The sequence below is a fragment of the Seriola lalandi genome, unplaced genomic scaffold, assembly GCF_002814215.2.
Source record: "Seriola lalandi dorsalis isolate HSWRI2012SDOR001 ecotype SW California unplaced genomic scaffold, Sedor1 jcf7180002054916, whole genome shotgun sequence".
NCBI lineage: Eukaryota > Metazoa > Chordata > Actinopteri > Carangiformes > Carangidae > Seriola > Seriola lalandi.
The window spans coordinates 175460-193769 of NW_019525468.1; the positions used below are offsets into that span (position 1 = coordinate 175460).

At 40.6% G+C, this 18310-nt stretch overlaps 3 protein-coding genes across 6 annotated transcripts; all 3 read left to right on the forward strand.

Moving 5' to 3' along the window:
• The first annotated feature begins 1132 nt into the window (after positions 1 to 1132).
• On the forward strand, positions 1133 to 7551 carry nfe2l3 (nfe2 like bZIP transcription factor 3). Its single transcript, XM_023431071.2, has 5 exons — positions 1133 to 2025; positions 3757 to 3837; positions 4372 to 4485; positions 4693 to 5152; positions 5267 to 7551. The coding sequence occupies exons 1-5, from the start codon at positions 1510 to 1512 to the stop codon at positions 6034 to 6036; spliced, it is 1941 nt and encodes a 646-aa protein (XP_023286839.1). The 5' UTR covers positions 1133 to 1509; the 3' UTR covers positions 6037 to 7551.
• A 179-nt stretch (positions 7552 to 7730) lies between these two features.
• Positions 7731 to 10581, forward strand: cbx3a (chromobox homolog 3a (HP1 gamma homolog, Drosophila)). Of its 3 annotated transcripts, none has more exons than XM_023431073.2 (5): positions 7731 to 7885; positions 8810 to 8963; positions 9178 to 9334; positions 9647 to 9741; positions 9948 to 10581. In XM_023431073.2, the coding sequence occupies exons 2-5, from the start codon at positions 8818 to 8820 to the stop codon at positions 10072 to 10074; spliced, it is 525 nt and encodes a 174-aa protein (XP_023286841.2). In that variant the 5' UTR covers positions 7731 to 7885; positions 8810 to 8817; the 3' UTR covers positions 10075 to 10581. The 3 variants fall into 3 exon arrangements, with proteins under 3 accessions (XP_023286841.2, XP_023286840.2, XP_087025937.1); XM_023431072.2 differs by having other exon boundaries at positions 7732 to 7885; positions 9644 to 9741; XM_087169811.1 differs by lacking the exon at positions 7731 to 7885 and adding an exon at positions 7906 to 7925 and having other exon boundaries at positions 9644 to 9741.
• Positions 10582 to 14157: 3576 nt separating this feature from the next.
• On the forward strand, positions 14158 to 17679 carry snx10a (sorting nexin 10a). 2 transcript variants are annotated; one of them, XM_023431040.2, is made up of 7 exons: positions 14158 to 14476; positions 15823 to 15870; positions 16012 to 16098; positions 16197 to 16297; positions 16525 to 16623; positions 16817 to 17011; positions 17104 to 17679. In XM_023431040.2, the coding sequence occupies exons 2-7, from the start codon at positions 15838 to 15840 to the stop codon at positions 17213 to 17215; spliced, it is 627 nt and encodes a 208-aa protein (XP_023286808.1). In that variant the 5' UTR covers positions 14158 to 14476; positions 15823 to 15837; the 3' UTR covers positions 17216 to 17679. The 2 variants fall into 2 exon arrangements, with proteins under 2 accessions (XP_023286808.1, XP_023286809.1); XM_023431041.2 differs by having other exon boundaries at positions 17107 to 17679.
• Positions 17680 to 18310: the final 631 nt, after the last annotated feature.

Below are 18310 nucleotides of genomic sequence, written 5' to 3' on the forward strand. Positions count from 1 at the left end.
TTCATCTTGTTCAACCAGTTTGGAGATGAGGGACAACATGCATGAACATGAGTGACATGAGCAATGATTATGTAAAGCAGATATTATAAATGAACAGGCCACAAACTCTGATTAAACATTATGATCCAGATTAGATGGACATCATCCTGGACTATAAAACCACTGGTTGCCTCATAACAAAGATACTGTAAGCTGACCTCATTACATTACCAACATATTGATCTGAGAGGGACTAATGTTACAATTCTTATTTAATACCGCATATTTTTGTTATTATACAGTGTTTAGTCTAATAGTTTGACCTAAGACTGAAAGTTTAAGTTCCCTCTTTCTCCCTCCCACCTTCCCATTCTTACATCATGAATAGTGCTGGATTTATTAAATGTATTTAGATCCTTTACTTAAGCAAAAGTAGCTTTAACTCAATGTAAATCTACTCTGTTCTGAGTGAAAATGCATTACATATTTACTCAAAAGCAGAGTTTGATAAAAAAAAAAAAATAAAAAAAAAAGAATCTCATTATCCAGAATGGCTCATTTTAGACTGCCATACCTTCATATAATAGGCCTATATATTATATTATATTATTGATGCTGTGTGAGCAGATGAGTGGATGTGGGCTTCATACTTTTAACCAGTTTTCATGAAAAACGTATAAAGTCGTTTGTTTTCGATGTCCAGGGGTTAAGGTGTTTATGTAGATGCCAGGATTCCGCCACTGGTATTCCCCCTTTGTCAGGGAGTTGTTGAACAAGTTCAAACTGTAATTCAGGAACTTACCAGTAGGCCAAACATCGGACAAATGCAGGTCAGTAGCACAATCCCGGAATTGCAGTCTAAACGTGCTTCTGAGAACGCCCTGTGAGATCAGTCAACCGCTGGATGTGAGAAATTACTCCTCTAACCAAAAGGCTTTGGAATGTGTGTTTCAGAAGAGATATAAGATTTATTTTGGACCGTATTGATGAAAAAAATGTATATAGTTATACATGGGGTGGAGGTTGGAGTTAGTGAACAGCTGTCCCCTGCTCTCATTGGTCAGAATTATAACTGGCAGTCCTGTTGTCCAATCACATTCTGTTGCGGTGACTGCTTTGGTCCAATCTGCATGAGCCATGCAAATCTAAAACGAAGTTTCCCCAGTAGCAGCACATTAGGGTGACAGCATTTAGCTTTTCAGATGTTTCATTTTCTGTTTTAGTAGCAACGTTAGGAAGGTTTCAATAGCGAGGTATCGCCGACGAACAACTCCTCCACTGCAAGGGACTGAAGAGCAACGTGTTCGCTATGTTTGCACCAAGAGGTTGCCGTTAACTGGTAATTAAAGCGGATAGCTAACTGCTAACAGCTAGCATAGCTATCTACAATTTCGCCGGTACAGGCGGACCTCTTTGTCTGACAGGGGAAGGCGTGCTCTTTTGTTAGGCTTTTCCCTTTGTCCAGTGGGGAAAGAGGAACTGTTTGGTCAGGATTTCGCAATTATCTGCAGTTCTGAAAGTATTTAGAAAATGCAAATCGCGAAAAAATATTTCACAGAAGGCCTGATTCAGTTAACGATCTTACTCAGTTTGATAGGAGTTCGTGTAGATATCGACAGCTACCTAAGCGGCTATTATACGCCTCTGATAGAGATTAACTTGGGTCCTAGCTCAGCCTACATCCAGACACCCTTTCATAATCTGAGAGACACTCTTGACGGATACAGTGTGCACCCAAAATGTCCCGAGTTGGACTATTTCTTTGCGAGTCGCCGGCTACTAGACGAGGTGAGGACCCTTGGTTCTCCGCGGTTCCCCACACAGTTGAACGCATGGCTGGTGCACCAAGTGTCTGCCACTGACCGGGCTGACTGTGGGCCTTCAACCAGCAACAACACTGACACCAGCTCAGGGTTAGAAAGCCCCGGGGACGGAGCCAGGGATGACAGTGAGCACCTGCCTGACAGTGGCCAAGAAGTGTGCCAAACAACCCCTGACCTCGGACATGGGCCTTGTAGCGCTGGAGCCTGCGGGTTTCTTAAAGAGGCAAGTGTGTGTGTGTGTGTGTGTGTGTGTGTGTGTGTGTGTATAATACCACATAAAGCTAAGCAGAGTTTGCAGCTAACTATGCTAAATGACTAAAAAGGTTGGTTGGTCAGTTAAAGTAAAGTACTGATTAACAGGTGATGAACTAGAGTTAAAACTTCCTCAATGGTTAACTGAGTAGCTAATGCTATCACTAGCTAACTAATAGCATTGACTCATATTATACAATGATGGTTGTCCAGTCAACAAATAACTTATTATGCTGTAACATTTCCCAGCGCACTAGGGAACAATGTATTACCCCTTGGCAAAACCTGAAATGTGCATTCACTTTCACATTTGTGTGGCTCTACTGTGGCAATGTTTGTATTGGTAGGGGACTTCCATTCACCATGGCAATATTGTTAATTCAGTTTATTAAACAATGCCTAACTGGCATAAAAATAACTGACTTATCCAAACAGCCAGTTAAGAAGACAGTTTAGTTTGATGTACAGCACCACAAGTATTCAGCTAACTGTCTGCTGCACCTGTCACTCTTCACTCTTGAACTTGCCACAATAAGCCCCATCTGACTAGTTATATCGGACAATAGAATTGACTTCACAAATAAGAGCCTAATAAGACCAGCAGTTCTCCAAGTATTCCAGTTTTTCTAGCACAGGGTATAAACAGCTGCTCGGTGGATGTTATGTCCTGGGGGCAGTTGATGTGGTCAATTGTGTAACTATATCCCCTTTCTTTAGACTCAGCCGCCAGCTGTGAGCCTTGAGAGGTGCAGAAGTGAGGCTTAGACCCACACCCTATTTGCTTACACAAAAGCGGTGGTCCATACTTGAACACTGCCTCCTCCTAGGGTTCTTGTTCACATGGATAATGTGGTGTTGACACATCTTTTTCTTGTTTACCCTCTTTCATTCAAAATAAGTAACAACTTAACTGCCTGTAGAGCAATGTTTCAAAGGAGAAGACGACAGCTGTGATATTTGACAGTAAAAAAAAAAAAAAAAAAAATCAATAACTATCTAAATTCACTAAACAAGTTGAAGCTGGTATTAGCTTCTCCAATAGAAGTCGACAAGCTCAGACAGGGCTTGGGCATAACTGTGCTGGTGTAGTGTATTTTTGCCTCTAGCATTAACGTAGAAACCGATTCAGCAATCATTCTGGGTGAGATACAGCATTTAGGCTGAAAGGGGGTGGAAAATAATTTTCTGCTTGTGTGTGGAGACATGAAGAATATTGTGCCTGTGGCAGACAGCTGGTGACCTAAATTAAATGCTGTACTTGATGTATCAGAAGTGTTTTACAACATCTATAACAGGGTTAGGTAATCTCTGAGGATTATCAGTTAGTATATTAAACTAAACTTTACTTTGATATACACCAGCTCACGCATTTCTAAAGTGTCCCAAAAAGCAGGACAATGGATACAGCTGAAGTTAATTGTTGACCTAACTCAGTTCATTGGGGTTCAGTTCCTTATGGAATTGAAATAACTGCTTATTAAAACACACCCTTTCTCTGTCACAACAGAACACCAATCATTGCTTAAGATATCCAGTTATCTGCACTGGCTGAATACTGGGGTCACCGAACCAGAAATGTAATTGTGTTTAGGGTCTTTGTGTGTCAGCTAACCAACTGACTGTTTCTCTTTTCCTTCTCTTCTATCCTGTGCCCCAATTCTATCCCTCCTTTCTCTCCATCTGCCTATCTTTGCCCTACCAGGAAAATGACGCTAAAGTTAAAGAAGAAGAAGAACCTGCTCCGCTCATTCAGCTGGCTCACAGTTCCACACTGGAACAAGAGGTATGATGTGGTTTGCTACAATTGCCTTCATTAGTTGGAGTATACTGTTGAAAATGTTGCACATTGGCTCATTGTTTAAAGAGAGATTTTCTGAAAAGTAGCTGTGCTGGTTTTGTTTCAAGAGAACACACTACAGTGTTTGTCAGTGTGTCACTTTAAAAAAAAATAAAATTTACTGTCATGTGACTGTTAAAAATTGTGTTGTACCTATTTTTAAACAGTATTACATTCTCATGTGACTTCATCACTTAAATTGCACTATTCTGATCCCAGTGCAATTAGGGATGTTGAAGTTACTACCTCTCACAGAGAAAGACTTAATGTTTCAGTGACTTTACCAAAGAGTTTATAAAGATAACGTTTTAAAAAGGTCTAATGATTAAAAAATAGTTTTCCTCCTGTATTTTGACATATTAACTATATTCTTTGGTATTATTTTAAACTCTGACACACTTTTATTTACATTGGGACGTAACTGTGGCAGCAAAACGTATGTGTAAATAACGCGTTCTTTGCATGTTTTGCCTCTTTCAGAGTCTGCTCGACGGTATCACTGCACTGTCTGATCCACCAAGCCACCAGCCTCCTACAATTGATATTGACCAGCACTGGACCAATTTACTCTCTCTGTCTGTCACTGACCTTGATGTAAGTTGTCTCCTCATGTTCATTACATATGCAGGAAAATGAATTTACATGACGCTTAATATCAGTTTGCAAACAGTAATTTCTGTGCATAAGCTATGAACCACCAGCATGTCACAACAGAGTTTTAGTGTCTCATGGTGATCTGCATGTCGTGTGTTATGGAGTTTGAAGAATAAAGTGTAACTAAAATGTGTGTCTCATGTGTAGGACTTGGATTCTCTTGTCACGGACACAGACATCACCAGCGCCATCAGCCAAGATGTCAGTTTGCATGATGCTATGGTAACTGGTGCCGGAGCGTTTGGTGTGGCATCGGAAAGAGGTGAAGCCAGACCAGTCACACAACAACAAAGAACCATCTTCCCACTGGAATCCACGGGCTCCTCACACTCAGACGTGTCACCAGGGATGGCCCTGGGCCTGGCTGCCCTTCCTTTTGCTTCAGTATGTAATTTAACTGGAAATGAGTCATCACATAGTGCACTGGGTGGCTGTCTGGATGAGGCAGTGTTTGACCAGATCAATCAGCTAGGTTTGGAAGGCCTAGACACTATTGATACCCAACTGATGGGCTGTCTGGAGAGCATAAACCCACAGGTCCTCGAGGACTTGGACTCGGACTCCGGTCTCTCCCTGGAGAGCAGCTCTGGGGGTCCAGTCTCCCCAGGTTGGTTCAAATCTTGAAAAGTACTTCTAGATTAAAATATACCCCTTGCTTGTGGAGCCAAAAAAATTGTTTGTTATATGAATTAACACAATCATTAACTCCTCCTTTGTCCAGGCTCATCTGAGATGTCATCATCATCCAGTTCGTACTGTGAGGATGAGTGTGGAGCAACTGGCTACAGCAGTGATGTGGATTCACTCCCCTCAAAAGGCATCGTGGACTACACCACAACATGGTCACCTGTTGACCTTAGTGAGAGTGTGTGGCATGACCACAGCTACCCATCGCCTGCTTTCTTCAATCAGCCATCTGTAACTCTTTCCCACAAAGGCATCAAAGAGGAGCCTCTCAGCGATGATGATGGAACAATGTCGGAAGAGAGGGAGCTGAGTCGTGATGAACTGCGTGCCCGTACCATGTGCATCCCATTCTCTGTCCTGCAGATTGTCAACATGCCTGTGGAGGAGTTCTTGGAGGTTCTTGATGGTCACGGTTTCTCCCCTGAGCAGGTGACACTCCTGAGGGATATCCGCAGGCGGGGGAAGAATAAATTGGCGGCGCAAAACTGCCGCAAGCGCAAATTAGATGCCATCACAGGGCTCCAGGAGGAGGTGGAAAGGCTACAAGCTCAGAGAGACAGGCTACTGAGGGACAAACAGCTTACAGCCAAGACAATGGGTGCTGTGGGCCAGCAGATTAAGCAGCTGACCAGAGACGTCCTGGCCCGGCTGAGGGATGAGTCAGGACACCCCCTGAACCCAGAAAGATTCACCCTGCAGTGCGGGGCTAATGGGAGAGTAGTAGTTCAACCTGTAAGACGGCCTGCTGTCTCCACATCAACTGGCAACAAAACAGACAAGAGGAAGAAGGAAAAAAAGCAGTGATGCAGTATTGCCAGCTGAGACTTGAGCTTTTACGGTTTGGATATTTCTGAACTTACTTACCTGACTCTGGTTTTGGGATCTCCTCTTATAAACGTGTGTGTGGATTCACCGCTGTTGGGAGCCTAAATCAGCAAAAGCTGCAAAAAGAAAACAAACTCGGAACATAAATAAATAAAAAATTCTCTGTAAATAAAATGTCTCATGGGAAAAATGTAGCTTACACACTGGAGATTCTTTGCTCATTAACAATGGACAAGGCACCAGGGGCGGTTTAAGGGAACAACTAGGCTGCTGGCAATGCTACCAGTCTCTCTTTGTGCCTGTTAACATTTAAGTCCTTGAGTCTTGTTGTTTTTACAGATAAGCGTAGACAACCAGACATGTCTAAAATTCAACATGGCCAGCATGACAGTTACTGGATAGAAATCTAGGAGGACGATTCTGTTTGTTTGTTTGTTTGTCTCCATGTAATCTCACTTCTCAATGTATACCTATTCAGTTTAAGGAGGCGGTTAAAGATTGTATTTATTAAAGGTTCGGAGGTTCCTGAAATGCTTATATGCATCATGAGACTGTCAAGGGCAGTATCTTTTTTTCATAACGGAAACTTTATCTCAAAGCGCTGTGGCTATTGGGACATTACATAAAGTTTACAGGTTTGTTTCAGATACTTGAGGGCATGTTCAACTGAAATTTGAAAGGAAACTTAAACAAAAAAAAAGAAAAAGAAAAAAATGATTTTGTTCTTTATGTCTCGATGACATACAGTATACCAATGATTAAACTGACAAGGCCTTAATTTGCATTTGATAAGTGTTTTGGTTACTGTGTGTGTACATGAGGCACAAATGAACATCATAACAAATGTTTTTTAAGAGGCAACCATTTCATGTGTTATATTAATATTGAATAATTAGTTTGAAGCACAATTCTGCTTAACCCCTTTCATTTTAAGTACTTAAGAGTTTTGGCAAGATTATATTCTACCTCACTCCTTAGTCTGTGTTATAGATTTTGGCTAAATAGAAACAAAATACCCTTTTTTTTTCTTTTTTCTTTTTTTAGGGAAACTTAAGTGCACTCTTGAACTACAAATTCTTTGTTATTAAAGTGGCCCTAAGTGGACCTAAACCTTCCCATTTCTGAAAAAAGAAATACAATCACCAACTCTATTTAATAGGATTGAATGTTGTTTGGATGTTTCTTTTTATATATTTGAGATTATGAGAGTTGAATTAAGTATTTAGTGGAAGTTGCCATGTTATTCATGGGCACACTGCTTTATACAGTCAGCAGAGTGAGTGAGTTAACTGGAGAGAAGTGCATAAAGTAGTTAATAGTGTGACTCATGAAGTATTTTTCCCCCTAGTCCCTCACAAATTTGTATTTAATTTCCCGGTTTGACCAAGAGTTTACTTTGCTGTTTGTATAAATGCTTAGGGAATTTCAAATGCTCTTGCAGGTGTTGCTCTTTCTGATTAAAAAAAACAAAAAACAAACAAAAAAAAAATTAAATTAATAGTGTCTTTCTTGCTCTCCTTTCTTGTGCCTCTACTTTGGAGGCATAAATATCTACCCCCACCCCCTGTTTGAAGCTCACAAGTCCAAGTCAATTATGCTGTTTTCATGGGTCATGCAGGTAAGTTATATGCTAATAAATAACTTTTTTAAATCACCACAGTTGATTGCTCAGGCGCAGGGCGAGCAGCAAAAAGCCATGAGGCGCAACCGCAAAGGAACGGTAAGAAGCAAAGTGCGTTTTTCCTTACAGGTTCCCGTAGAAGACACGATTATAGCCTTTGGCGCCCGTCCTGCAGAGCTGCAGACGAAATAAAGAAGTGGCCGCGTGGTAAGGAGGCACCATTGAAGCGATTTCTGTTGTTTTTAGTGTGTGTATACAGACTTATTTTAAATCTTGCAACATTTAGCGTAAATTTGACCCAAGCAACCTAACGGTAGCTTTGTTCTCCAAGTTGCTCCAAGTGTGGGCAATGCAATCTGGGATGAAAGAGCGGGCCGTAACATCGCCCCAATACTATAAGCTAGCTGTGTTACTAAAGCTTGCGACAATGAGTACATTGTCGGTGTATGCTAACGTATTTTACAGTATGTTGGCTGCGTTAACGCTAGCTAGCTAACACTGCAGAAGTGTGCATTCCATGATTTAGTTTGATCGTCGGGCCTATAAAGCTGATTGGAGTTTTTTTTTTCTTTATTTCATCGAGCATAGCGTTGACCTTAATTTGCTTCATTGAAATTGCCAATGAAAAACGACTAACTACTGCTTTAGGTTAGGTGTTCACGCCCCTTGCGTTACTTAACGTTGTACCGCAGGTGCAAAAAGTAAAGTTGAGATTTTTGCTCCCACCCAGGCCTGAAATTATACTAGCTACAGTTAGCATGCATGCTAACCTGCATAACGTTATCTCGTTTGGCTAGCTTTGAATAATGGGTTCGCTTTGAGAAATCTTTTCCACATCATTCGGTTAATAACCTGGGTGTCAACTTGGCATTATAATAGTACGAATTTATATACGTTGCCGCGTTTGTGTGTTTATATTACTGAGTACTTCTTAGTGACAAGAACATTAGTTATGAGAAGCGGTTAGCAGCTCATTCATCTGGGGCAGAATTGGGTCATGCTGATGTCCTGTTTTTACTGTTTTACATTCAACTGTAATGTGAATAAGAGTGGTGCCTTCATGCATATCTATGTGACTTCAGGCATCGAACAAACGTGATCATTTAAAATTCCCATGTTTTTCATATTTAGAGCACAACATGGGCAAGAAGCAGAATACCAAGGGAAAGAAGGATGCACAGGAGACACAGGAAGAACCTGAGGAGTTTGTCGTGGAAAAAGTATTGGACCAGCGTATTGTCAATGGGAAAGTAGAATTCTACTTGAAGTGGAAAGGATTTACAGAGTGAGTTGCCTGGGACACCTGCCCCCCTCCCGCTGAGCTGGAAGTGCTTCCCTGGTATGGGGTTGTGCTATGCTTTTGTCCATAATCGTGGTTGCATGAAGAATCTGCAGTTCTGCATTCAAGCTGGTTTTAGAAGTTAACTATATTTTTTGCATCTTTATCTGTGGGAGTTTGTTTTAAGATGCAAATGCTGACCCTCGTCCTGCTCTTGTAGTGCCGACAATACCTGGGAGCCAGAGGAGAATCTGGATTGTCCAGAGCTAATTTCAGCATTTTTGGAAGCACAGAAGAACATTACAGAGAAGCCTGCCCCTGTAAAGAGGAAGGCATCAACAGAAGAGCCAGAGACGGAAGCAAAGAAGAAAGATGTGGTGAGTCCACTAACACTTTTGCACATTTCTCCAACCAGCACTTTACTTATGAGATGAGTTGAATCAAGCAATGGGAATCCTCCACATGAGGATTATTTCTCAAAATTCAGAAAAAGATAAGCGATAAAATACCACATGTAATCATGTTGCACAGGCCTCTCAAAAAACTGTCATAGCACCATTGATACAAGGCTGGCGATCAAATTAATTGGTCTCAGAATGTGAGTTGCATTATATCAACTGGGAAAAAAACATGAATCACTGCTCCAGTTTCTTGCATATGCCCATGTGTTCTGTTGTCACCAATAGCAGCCTGAAAAACCGCGTGGCTTTGCTAGAAACCTCGAACCAGAACGGATCATTGGCGCAACAGACAGCAGTGGGGAATTGATGTTCTTGATGAAATGGTGAGTAAACAAGTTAAAAAAAGTCTCCTTTTATGTCCAAACTGCTCAAATTATCTTTGTTTATTTTTTTATTTTTTTGAGACATTTAATATTCTGGCTTTGTTGTTTCTCAGAAATGCATGAAATGCAAATCCACCTCTGTATTTTTGCAGGCAGGGGTCCACAGTTGCTGTAATGGTGTTCTCCCTCTTTGCCCTTTTCCGTAGGAAAGACTCAGATGAAGCAGATTTGGTCCCAGCCCGTGAGGCGAACACTCGCTGCCCTCAGGTGGTCATTTCCTTCTATGAGGAGAGACTGACATGGCATTCCTGTCCAGAGGATGAAGCTCAGTAGTACTGTCCCATGGTCCCTCCAGTCCTTTGCACCACCTAAGCCCTTTTCCTCAGGACTGACTTTTCTTCCCTGGCTTGCCTTTTTGTTATAGCTATCTTAGTTATTGTTGAAGATGTTTCCAGACTTGAATTGTATGGCAGTCAAGGAAAGACATGATGTTGTACATAGGAGCTGAGCTGATTGTGAGGAAGTAGGTGATGGTGTTGTGATGTATAAAGAACAAGTCTTCCGGTAACATTATGTTTTATGTGGTGGCAGTTTAGAAACAATACTTCAATAGAACCCACCACTGCCTATATTCATATCTGGTCAAATTGTAAAAAAATCAAAATGAATCCATTGGTTTGTTAGTCTGACCACCTCTTGTAATAACATCTTAATCTCATGTGAGATGCAGCTTGTTGTTTTTTTTCACACCAGTGCTGATGTTTTGTTCTACAAGTACATTTTGTATACTTTGTCTGTAAATATTATTTGAAGTTCTAATAAAGGTTTTATGTGACCAAATTCCATTGCTCAGTTTTTATGGTCCCAAGGGAATGTATTAAGAATTGGAAAGTAGGGGAGTCGTGTAGCGTAGTGGTTTAAGCAGGCGCCCCATGTGTAGAGGCTACAGTCCTCGCTGCAGTCCTCGCTGCAGTCGGCCCCGGTTCGAATCCCGCATCGGACGGCCTTTCACTGCATGTTATTCCCCCTCTCTCTGCCTCCCCGTTTCCTGTCACTCTCCACTGTGCTCTCCATTAAAGGCATAAAAGCCCCCAAAAATATACTTAAAAAAAAAAAGAATTGGAAAGCAAAATGCATATACAGACTTAACTGTAAATGTTAATCACATTTTTACAACTTGATTTTGTTATCTATACATTGATGAAAACTGGAAATGTTAACCAATATGAGCTTTCATTTTGACAGTAATGTTTGAAACTTGGAAGTTGGGCTGGTGCCAGAAAGCACAATGAAGATGAAAACATTCCAAAATGTTTGTTTTTGACCAGAGTTGCAGCATTTTTCAGCTACTCCCTGAGGAATTTGACCTCGTCAGAGAATATGTTTTCCTTTCCTCATTCTTCCCTGCACATGACAGGCCTGAGGGTCCTGAAGAGCCAGGTCCTGCTAATCAAGATGTAGTGACTGTGATGGGGCCCTGACACAGTATGAATAATCCCACTCATCTACCTACATCTGACCAATCTGCAGATGTTGGAGTAGCTAACTATTTTACTCAGGTATTGCACCTCAGCAGTGTTGAGCAACAGTACTTCGGCATTACGACATGGGAGAGATAACACTTTCACTACACTACATTTAACAAGAAAATGTACTTTCCATTTCATTATTCTTATCTTTACCAGTTCCTTGTTACATCAAGATTCCTTTTAAAAATGAGAAGCTCATTAGTCCTGATACACTGCTATAGTCTGAACTAACAGACAGCAGGCTGTAGTAATTTACACTCTTCACTCTGTAAGATTTTAAATGTAGGACTTTTATTTGTGACAGCGTTCTGCCATTGTGGCATTTCTGCTTATATTTGAGTAAATCATTTCCACTTCTGCCAGTTTATAGTTACACCTTTTAATATCCTTTAAAGCTCAGCATCTCAGCACCTCTAACAAGCAGCTGAGATCTGCAGCGATGGGCCATGTCGCCAGATGGCATGTCCACCTCTGCTCTGTTGTGGAGAACCAGTCTCATGACTGGCATTAGGATGTGGGATATGGACTTTGGACCTTTGTGCATTAGTGCAGATGATGTTTCTATGGCAACTCAATTTTCAGTTTCCATGGAAAAATCCCTCATGGCACATCCCTAAACAGCCAAGCAGATTGAAAGTTCACAATGAAATTCCTCCAAAATAAAACAGGATTATCATCCCAATATGTTCATGTGTTAAAAATGTTGATGGAGGAAAAGATATTAAAACATATTTTTTCTGCAACCAAGACATATCACAATGAGTCCTGTCTGGAAGCAATCAAGACTGTCAACATGACAGCAGACCCACAATTGGCAAAAAGACATTGTACCAAAACAAAGACACCATATTACAATGATCCTAATGGGGTTCATAAGACTCACAAGGTGTGTGTGTGTGTGTGTGTGTGGGTCTGTGTGCTCTGTAAATACAGCAGCTGTAACTGAGATGCAGGAACAGCAAGAAAGCAGGTTCATGTGAACGGAAAAGACAGGAAACAGAAGGAAAGCAGGTACTCTCGCATTTCTGTCTTGATTAAATCGAGCCTGTTATCATTACAGCACAGTCGTCACTTGTATGCAAATCTCCTCAGAGTATGTCAATACAAGTTTTCAACACACACCTCCACATGGCAAGTACAATGACAGGGTCAACCCACTTTTAATTGTACATTTTCTGAAAATGTAATCGTTTTTTTCCTCATGATTCTGCTTTACATGACGGCCACAAAGTGGATGTCAAATCTTACAATTTACTTTATTTCACAATATATAATTTGCTTGATAATGGATGTCAATGTAATGTAAAAAAAATGTAAAACAGCTCTTTTTTTTCTTTTTTTTTTAAAATGTCAACACAAGTGAAGAAAAGGTCTTTGTGGGGACATCCCTGCTGCATTACAAGGACAGGTTTACTGAGTCAGCTTTTCCTTTCACCACTTCTTGAACTGCGCTTATCAGCCAAATGCAGCCAATCAAATTATCTTGAGACTTTAAACCAAATGAACATCACCATCACAGGTTGAGACTGAAAGACTCTTTATCTGCTGATGTCACCCAAGATAAATAGACCTTTATATGAAAATTAGCAGACCTTTGCCTCCCTTAAGTACCTTTACCTGAGGTAGAGGAGTATTTATTTAAGGTCACATCTCACCAATTGTGTTTACCCCCACTCCTCGGCTGGACAGCATCTTGAAGGACATAGGTAGGAGCTCTTTGATTTTATTCTTACATCTGAAACTGTAATTGCGAGTGATATGTGCATAGTTGGTGATATTAGTCTTTCCATGGTGGGAGTGCTTAATGTTGTGGCCTGGTACTTACAGGGTGCATCCTGCATCAGGAGAGTCATTGCTTGTATCTGACTTAGTGAAAGAGTAAAAGTGAGTGATGTAGTCACCTCTGATCCATTGGCAACTTGAGAGAATTCTGAATCGAGTGAAACTGTAATAATGTGTGGTGTTGGTTTGAAGGAACCATAATGCAGTGATGATCGAATACCCCTGTATAAGCTTGAGGCCCGTTGCTTCTGTTCTGTGTTGTTTTATAGTTGCCTCTTATTCTCAATAGGAAACGCAGATTTTGCTTGTGAAGTCTCAGCAAACTAACTGTAAAAATCAACATGTATTACGAAAGTCTATCTGGAGAGAATCACAGTAAAACTCTGTGACAGGGTGGTCCTTGGACACATTGTTAGCTTCTTTTACTCTTACTGTTATGGATGGATGACCTGAGCTGTATTACACAGCTCTTGGTCCTGGGCAGCAAAGACTTGTTGTCACTGTATCTGCTAGACACCAAAAATAAAGTCTTTAAGTAGCTTCTTGAAATCTTCATATTTTGTAAATTGTATTTTGTATTTGTTGTATTTATTCATTAAATGTTTTACTTTATATCTATTTTTGAAAGATGTCTCCATACAGCCCACAATACAATTCTGGATGATGTATGAGTCCCCAAATTTAAAAATACTGAGTCTAAAAAATAATGGAACTCTAGCCATAACCATTAAATGTTCACCAAGTGGTAGATTTCTTTTACTGTGAGAATGTTTATTTGCATATAAAGTGTATGGGGCTACTTAGAGTCCTTATTAATAGTAGGTAAATAATTTCACTTACAAGAAGAAATGGACTGACTTTCATGGCTAATTTGAAATATTTTATTTTAAACTATGGCACCTAAATTATTAATATAAACCTTAAAAAGCTCTGCAAACCACACTATTTATAATTATCAGAGTACTAATGGTGAATTTAGTATCTTATCTCACTCATTCAGTCATTCGAAGTGATAGTTTAATCATCCGTTTACTTTCCACTTCTCCACCATTAGTCTGCCTCCTCCCACCAGGTGAGACCATTTAAACTGATTCCGCCACTGGGGCTGCGCACGACACGTTTCTCTCGAAGGGGATATCGGCTCATTGTGTGCCTGTGCGGCTCAGTCAAACGACTGAAATTTATTATTATTATTTTACCACTTTTTATTTTGTGTTTTGTGCGTGTTTTACAGCTGCGTGGCCGTCGTGAACAAGCTCCGAGGCAGAGATCACACAGAGTGAATACAGCAGCAGTGTTAGCAGTAGCCTAGAGTTCAGTCCAGGCTGAGCTGAGCCTCGAGCCAGACCGCTGACCTGCTCGTGGTTTCTCACAGCACTGAATCACTGCTACAGCTGCTCCTACTGAGGTTAACAAGGGGAAAGGTAGGAGTTTTCAACTAAAGTAGAATTGGGGATTTTTTTTCTTTCTTTCTTTTTTCTTTTTTTGCAAAAGTTTCATATAGTTTGTGCAGAAGTTGTGTAGTTGTAGTTTCTTTTCTTCCTTTTTTCTATTAATGCTGGAGCTTCATATCAACTTGACCTATTATTAATTTGTCAAAATGTATTCAGCATAGTTTATATCTTTGGGATGGAAGGTGGATTACATCATTTTTTAATTAGCTTTCATATATTTTGCATGGGAGGGCAGTTATGAGTGGGGTTGGATATTGTTTTTCTACAGTTAAAAAGTGATTGCATTAGACTACATTTCCTGCATGGGTTCTGTTGTGCCTTAGTTCAGACCTGCTATATATTCCTGGATCAGGATTAGCAGATGACATAATTATTTTTGGTCATAAATCTTTAATTTAGTGTGCTAACTGTGTGTAATTGCAGCCAAAGGCAAAGTGCAGTGATTGTATTATGTGACCAATCATGGTTGGTGAATAATTGAAGTTGCTACATTGAGTTTGCACTTACAGCGTCCAGTTGACCCCATTTAGCCGGAGGGGGTTGTGTGGAATTTATTGATTCCCTTAAACAGCAGTGATCTTTCATTCTCTCAAGCTCATGCTTTTAAATCACCAACAACAAAGTGTCATGAACAAGAACATGCTGTCTGCAGGACACCTTCCGTCTACAGTGGCATATGATTCCATGTGATGTGTCAGTGGAGTTTGGTTCAGATCACTCTCTCTCTGGTGTAGCCTCAGGACTTTTTTTTCTTTTTCAAACGTTCATACACACTGATTTGCTCTGCTTGGACTTGAGGCTTGTGGATGACATGTCTCATTAGGGTGTGAAGGGGGGCAGGTGATCCAGCGTGTTGTTGAAGCCTTTTGATATGCCCGTCATGTGAGCTCAGTGACTGGGCAGAGTGCTGCCTGTATTTCTGCCTGTGATGTGCCAGAAAAGGCTTTCTCATTGTTTGTAACTTTGGCGTGTGTGTGTGAGTCCCATATTAAGGTGTTTAGAGCCACGATTTCCCCCTTGCAAGCAAAATCCTCCTCCTTTGCCCTTTGTTCCCCTTTTTGCATCATCAGCTCCAAGTGTTTGCACTTTTGAGCCCTTAAAGTATTAATTACCAGCCAGGCCTCTGCTTCACAAAACAAATCTTGCACTGAAAGTGGACGTTGGCTGTTTCTTCAATGAAAATGCACCATAATAGCTGAAATTACCTGTTATTTTCAAATTCTCATTTTCCACTAGAGGCTGGAGAAAGTTGCAAGTTACAACACATCACTGTCTTTCTATGCAATAAACACTTCATTGGAAACTGTTTCTTGCAGGATTGTGTTCCCGTTATGGACAGCATGCTGGAAAATCTCTCAAAAACTGTAAGTGGTCAAGCCTTTTCCTTCACACTGTGCTTGTTTGTCTTGTGATGTTGCGCTTGCAGCAGGTATGACTTTCTGATGTCCTGAAATTTCATTGTGTATCTTTTTGAAGTAATGGAACCCTGGTTTTGAATCTTGCAGGAGTTCATCAGCATTTGTGTTCAGAATCCAAGGCTCCATAAAGATGACCTCTGGCACACGCACGTCGATTACGAGATCTGTTTACAGGTAAGGGGGGGAAAAGCTTGAGATATTCTTTTTGGGTAAATATGTCTTGAAGTTTGTCTTTTAAGGTTAAAGTGTGTTGAATCAATGTTTCTTTGTAGACCAATAGCATGTGTTTTCGAAAGAAGACTTCCTGTGTAAGACGGCGTTACAGTGAGTTTGTCTGGCTGCGCCATTGTCTGGAACAGAATGCTCTGATCATGTATGTATGGTCACAAGTTCATACCCTAGATGTTTATACATTCAGTTGGCAGTTTATTAGATACACCTCGCTAAAACTAATGCAGTCTCATACAGTCCTGCAATAAATCTCCTTCATGATGTTCAGTTTTTAATGAAATTGACTTTGATAAGGTTTTTAATGTATTTGACTATAAGCATGCAATAAGTTTCTTTTCTGAGTGGATTTTTTTGATACTCTCCGTACAGGGAATTACCAAAATTGCCTCATTGGAACCCTTTCTTCAGTCTGAGGAACACAGAACAGGTCTCGCAGAGGATGAAAGGTCTGCAAGGGTTTTTAGAAAGGTGAGTTGCTCAGCAGCTTAAGCAACAGCAGCAATCAAATTCCAGCATTGCCACCTAGTGGTATCTTTCCACCCCCCCCCCCTCAGGTGGATTCATCAATGTATTTTAAACGTGTATCATGGCACTGTTTTGTTTGTCTTTGTCTTGGCTCCATGTTTGGCAGTGTCTCATTTTGATATCCTTTCTTCTCTAGTGTTCTTCATACACCATTATTGTTATCAGACAGTCGGCTCCACCTGTTCCTCCAGTCAGACCTCAGTATCACAAAGATCGAGAGGTGTGCTCATGGTAAGACCAGGTACACAGTGGCTGAAGCCATACAGCGCTCCAGCAGGGTTTACATCAGTGGATCAGAGGACAAGGGCTCCTGTGACTCTGACTGTGAAAGGTATGGGCTTTGGCAGAAAAGTTTACATTAAAGAGCAGTTTTCAGTCTGTTAATGTTGAACTGATTCTTGGATTGCCCTTTTCCTCTCACAGCAGCTCTTCATCGTCAGGCTTGGGGCTAAGCGTGGACACTCCAATGCGAGGAAGCCCACTCCCCTTCTACGAGTCCTCTGACAGAGACCCAGAGCTGTTCAGATGTCTTTAAGAATCCCTCACCACACACATCGAGCCCTGATGCACAGCAGTTGTATTTCCACCTTCCTTTTTCTCTTAGGGCATCAATGTACTAACCTGTTTTGTGACGCTCTTTCTTTTCTTAAAGACCAAAAACCTTTCTTTTACTTCTGTTCACTTCCTTATTCCCCTTAAATGTTTGTTTTAATAATTTGCTTTAGCTTTCTCTTAAAGCAATACCTGTCATTTAATTTAGTATGTACTTGAAAAAAAATATTTTTCATATTTTAAAAAATGTATAGTAAACCTATGTTTGAAATGGTAAATTCTTAAATATTTCCTATTATGTTTATATTTTTATCAGCACTGAAGCTGTACTGTGGTTAGCAAGGGATGGTTTTTGAGTTGTAGACACGTCTTTTAGAAAAATATTTGAGAACACTTTTATGATTTGTTAATGGATGAATAAATTGTCTTATTTTGAAGAAAAACAAACTTGTGTAAATATTCCACGTGTTACTGAGTTTATCAGCACCTGGTCTTTGGCTCTACCTTGTGAAATGCATCTTATCTTGATGGACTCAGTTCAACAGTCATGCACTGTTCTAACAGCCCAGTAGAGGGAGTGTAGACTTCACAGGACCGCGAGTCTCTACAGTGGTGGGATGTTGTTCCACAATGCTGATAAAGTTGGTTCAGACCTTTTTTGCACCATGGTTCATGTGCACATTATTGATGTGCATAATTTGTCCTTAAATAGTGCAGATCATTTTCTCCTCTCCCTATATCAACAAGTCTCAGTGAAAAGTCTGTGTCTTGTCAGGAAAGACGCTGGGTGACTGAATAATGTCAAACATCCAGTGATTGCTAGTTAACATTCCCATCTGTTACAATCATTTGTTATGCACTCTTGTTTGCACTTATCTTGTCACAGTCGCACAAAACTGACCATACCTGTTGGGGAAGCAAAACAGGTCTATTAAACCTTCGAACACAATGTGTTTGTGCACAAAGTGGCCACTTTATTACAATCACCTATTAAATCAAACACAACAGCTCAACCAGAAATTCTACTTTTTTACAAAGATAATGTTCAGTTTTGAGTGTCACTGTCAGCAACCATGTT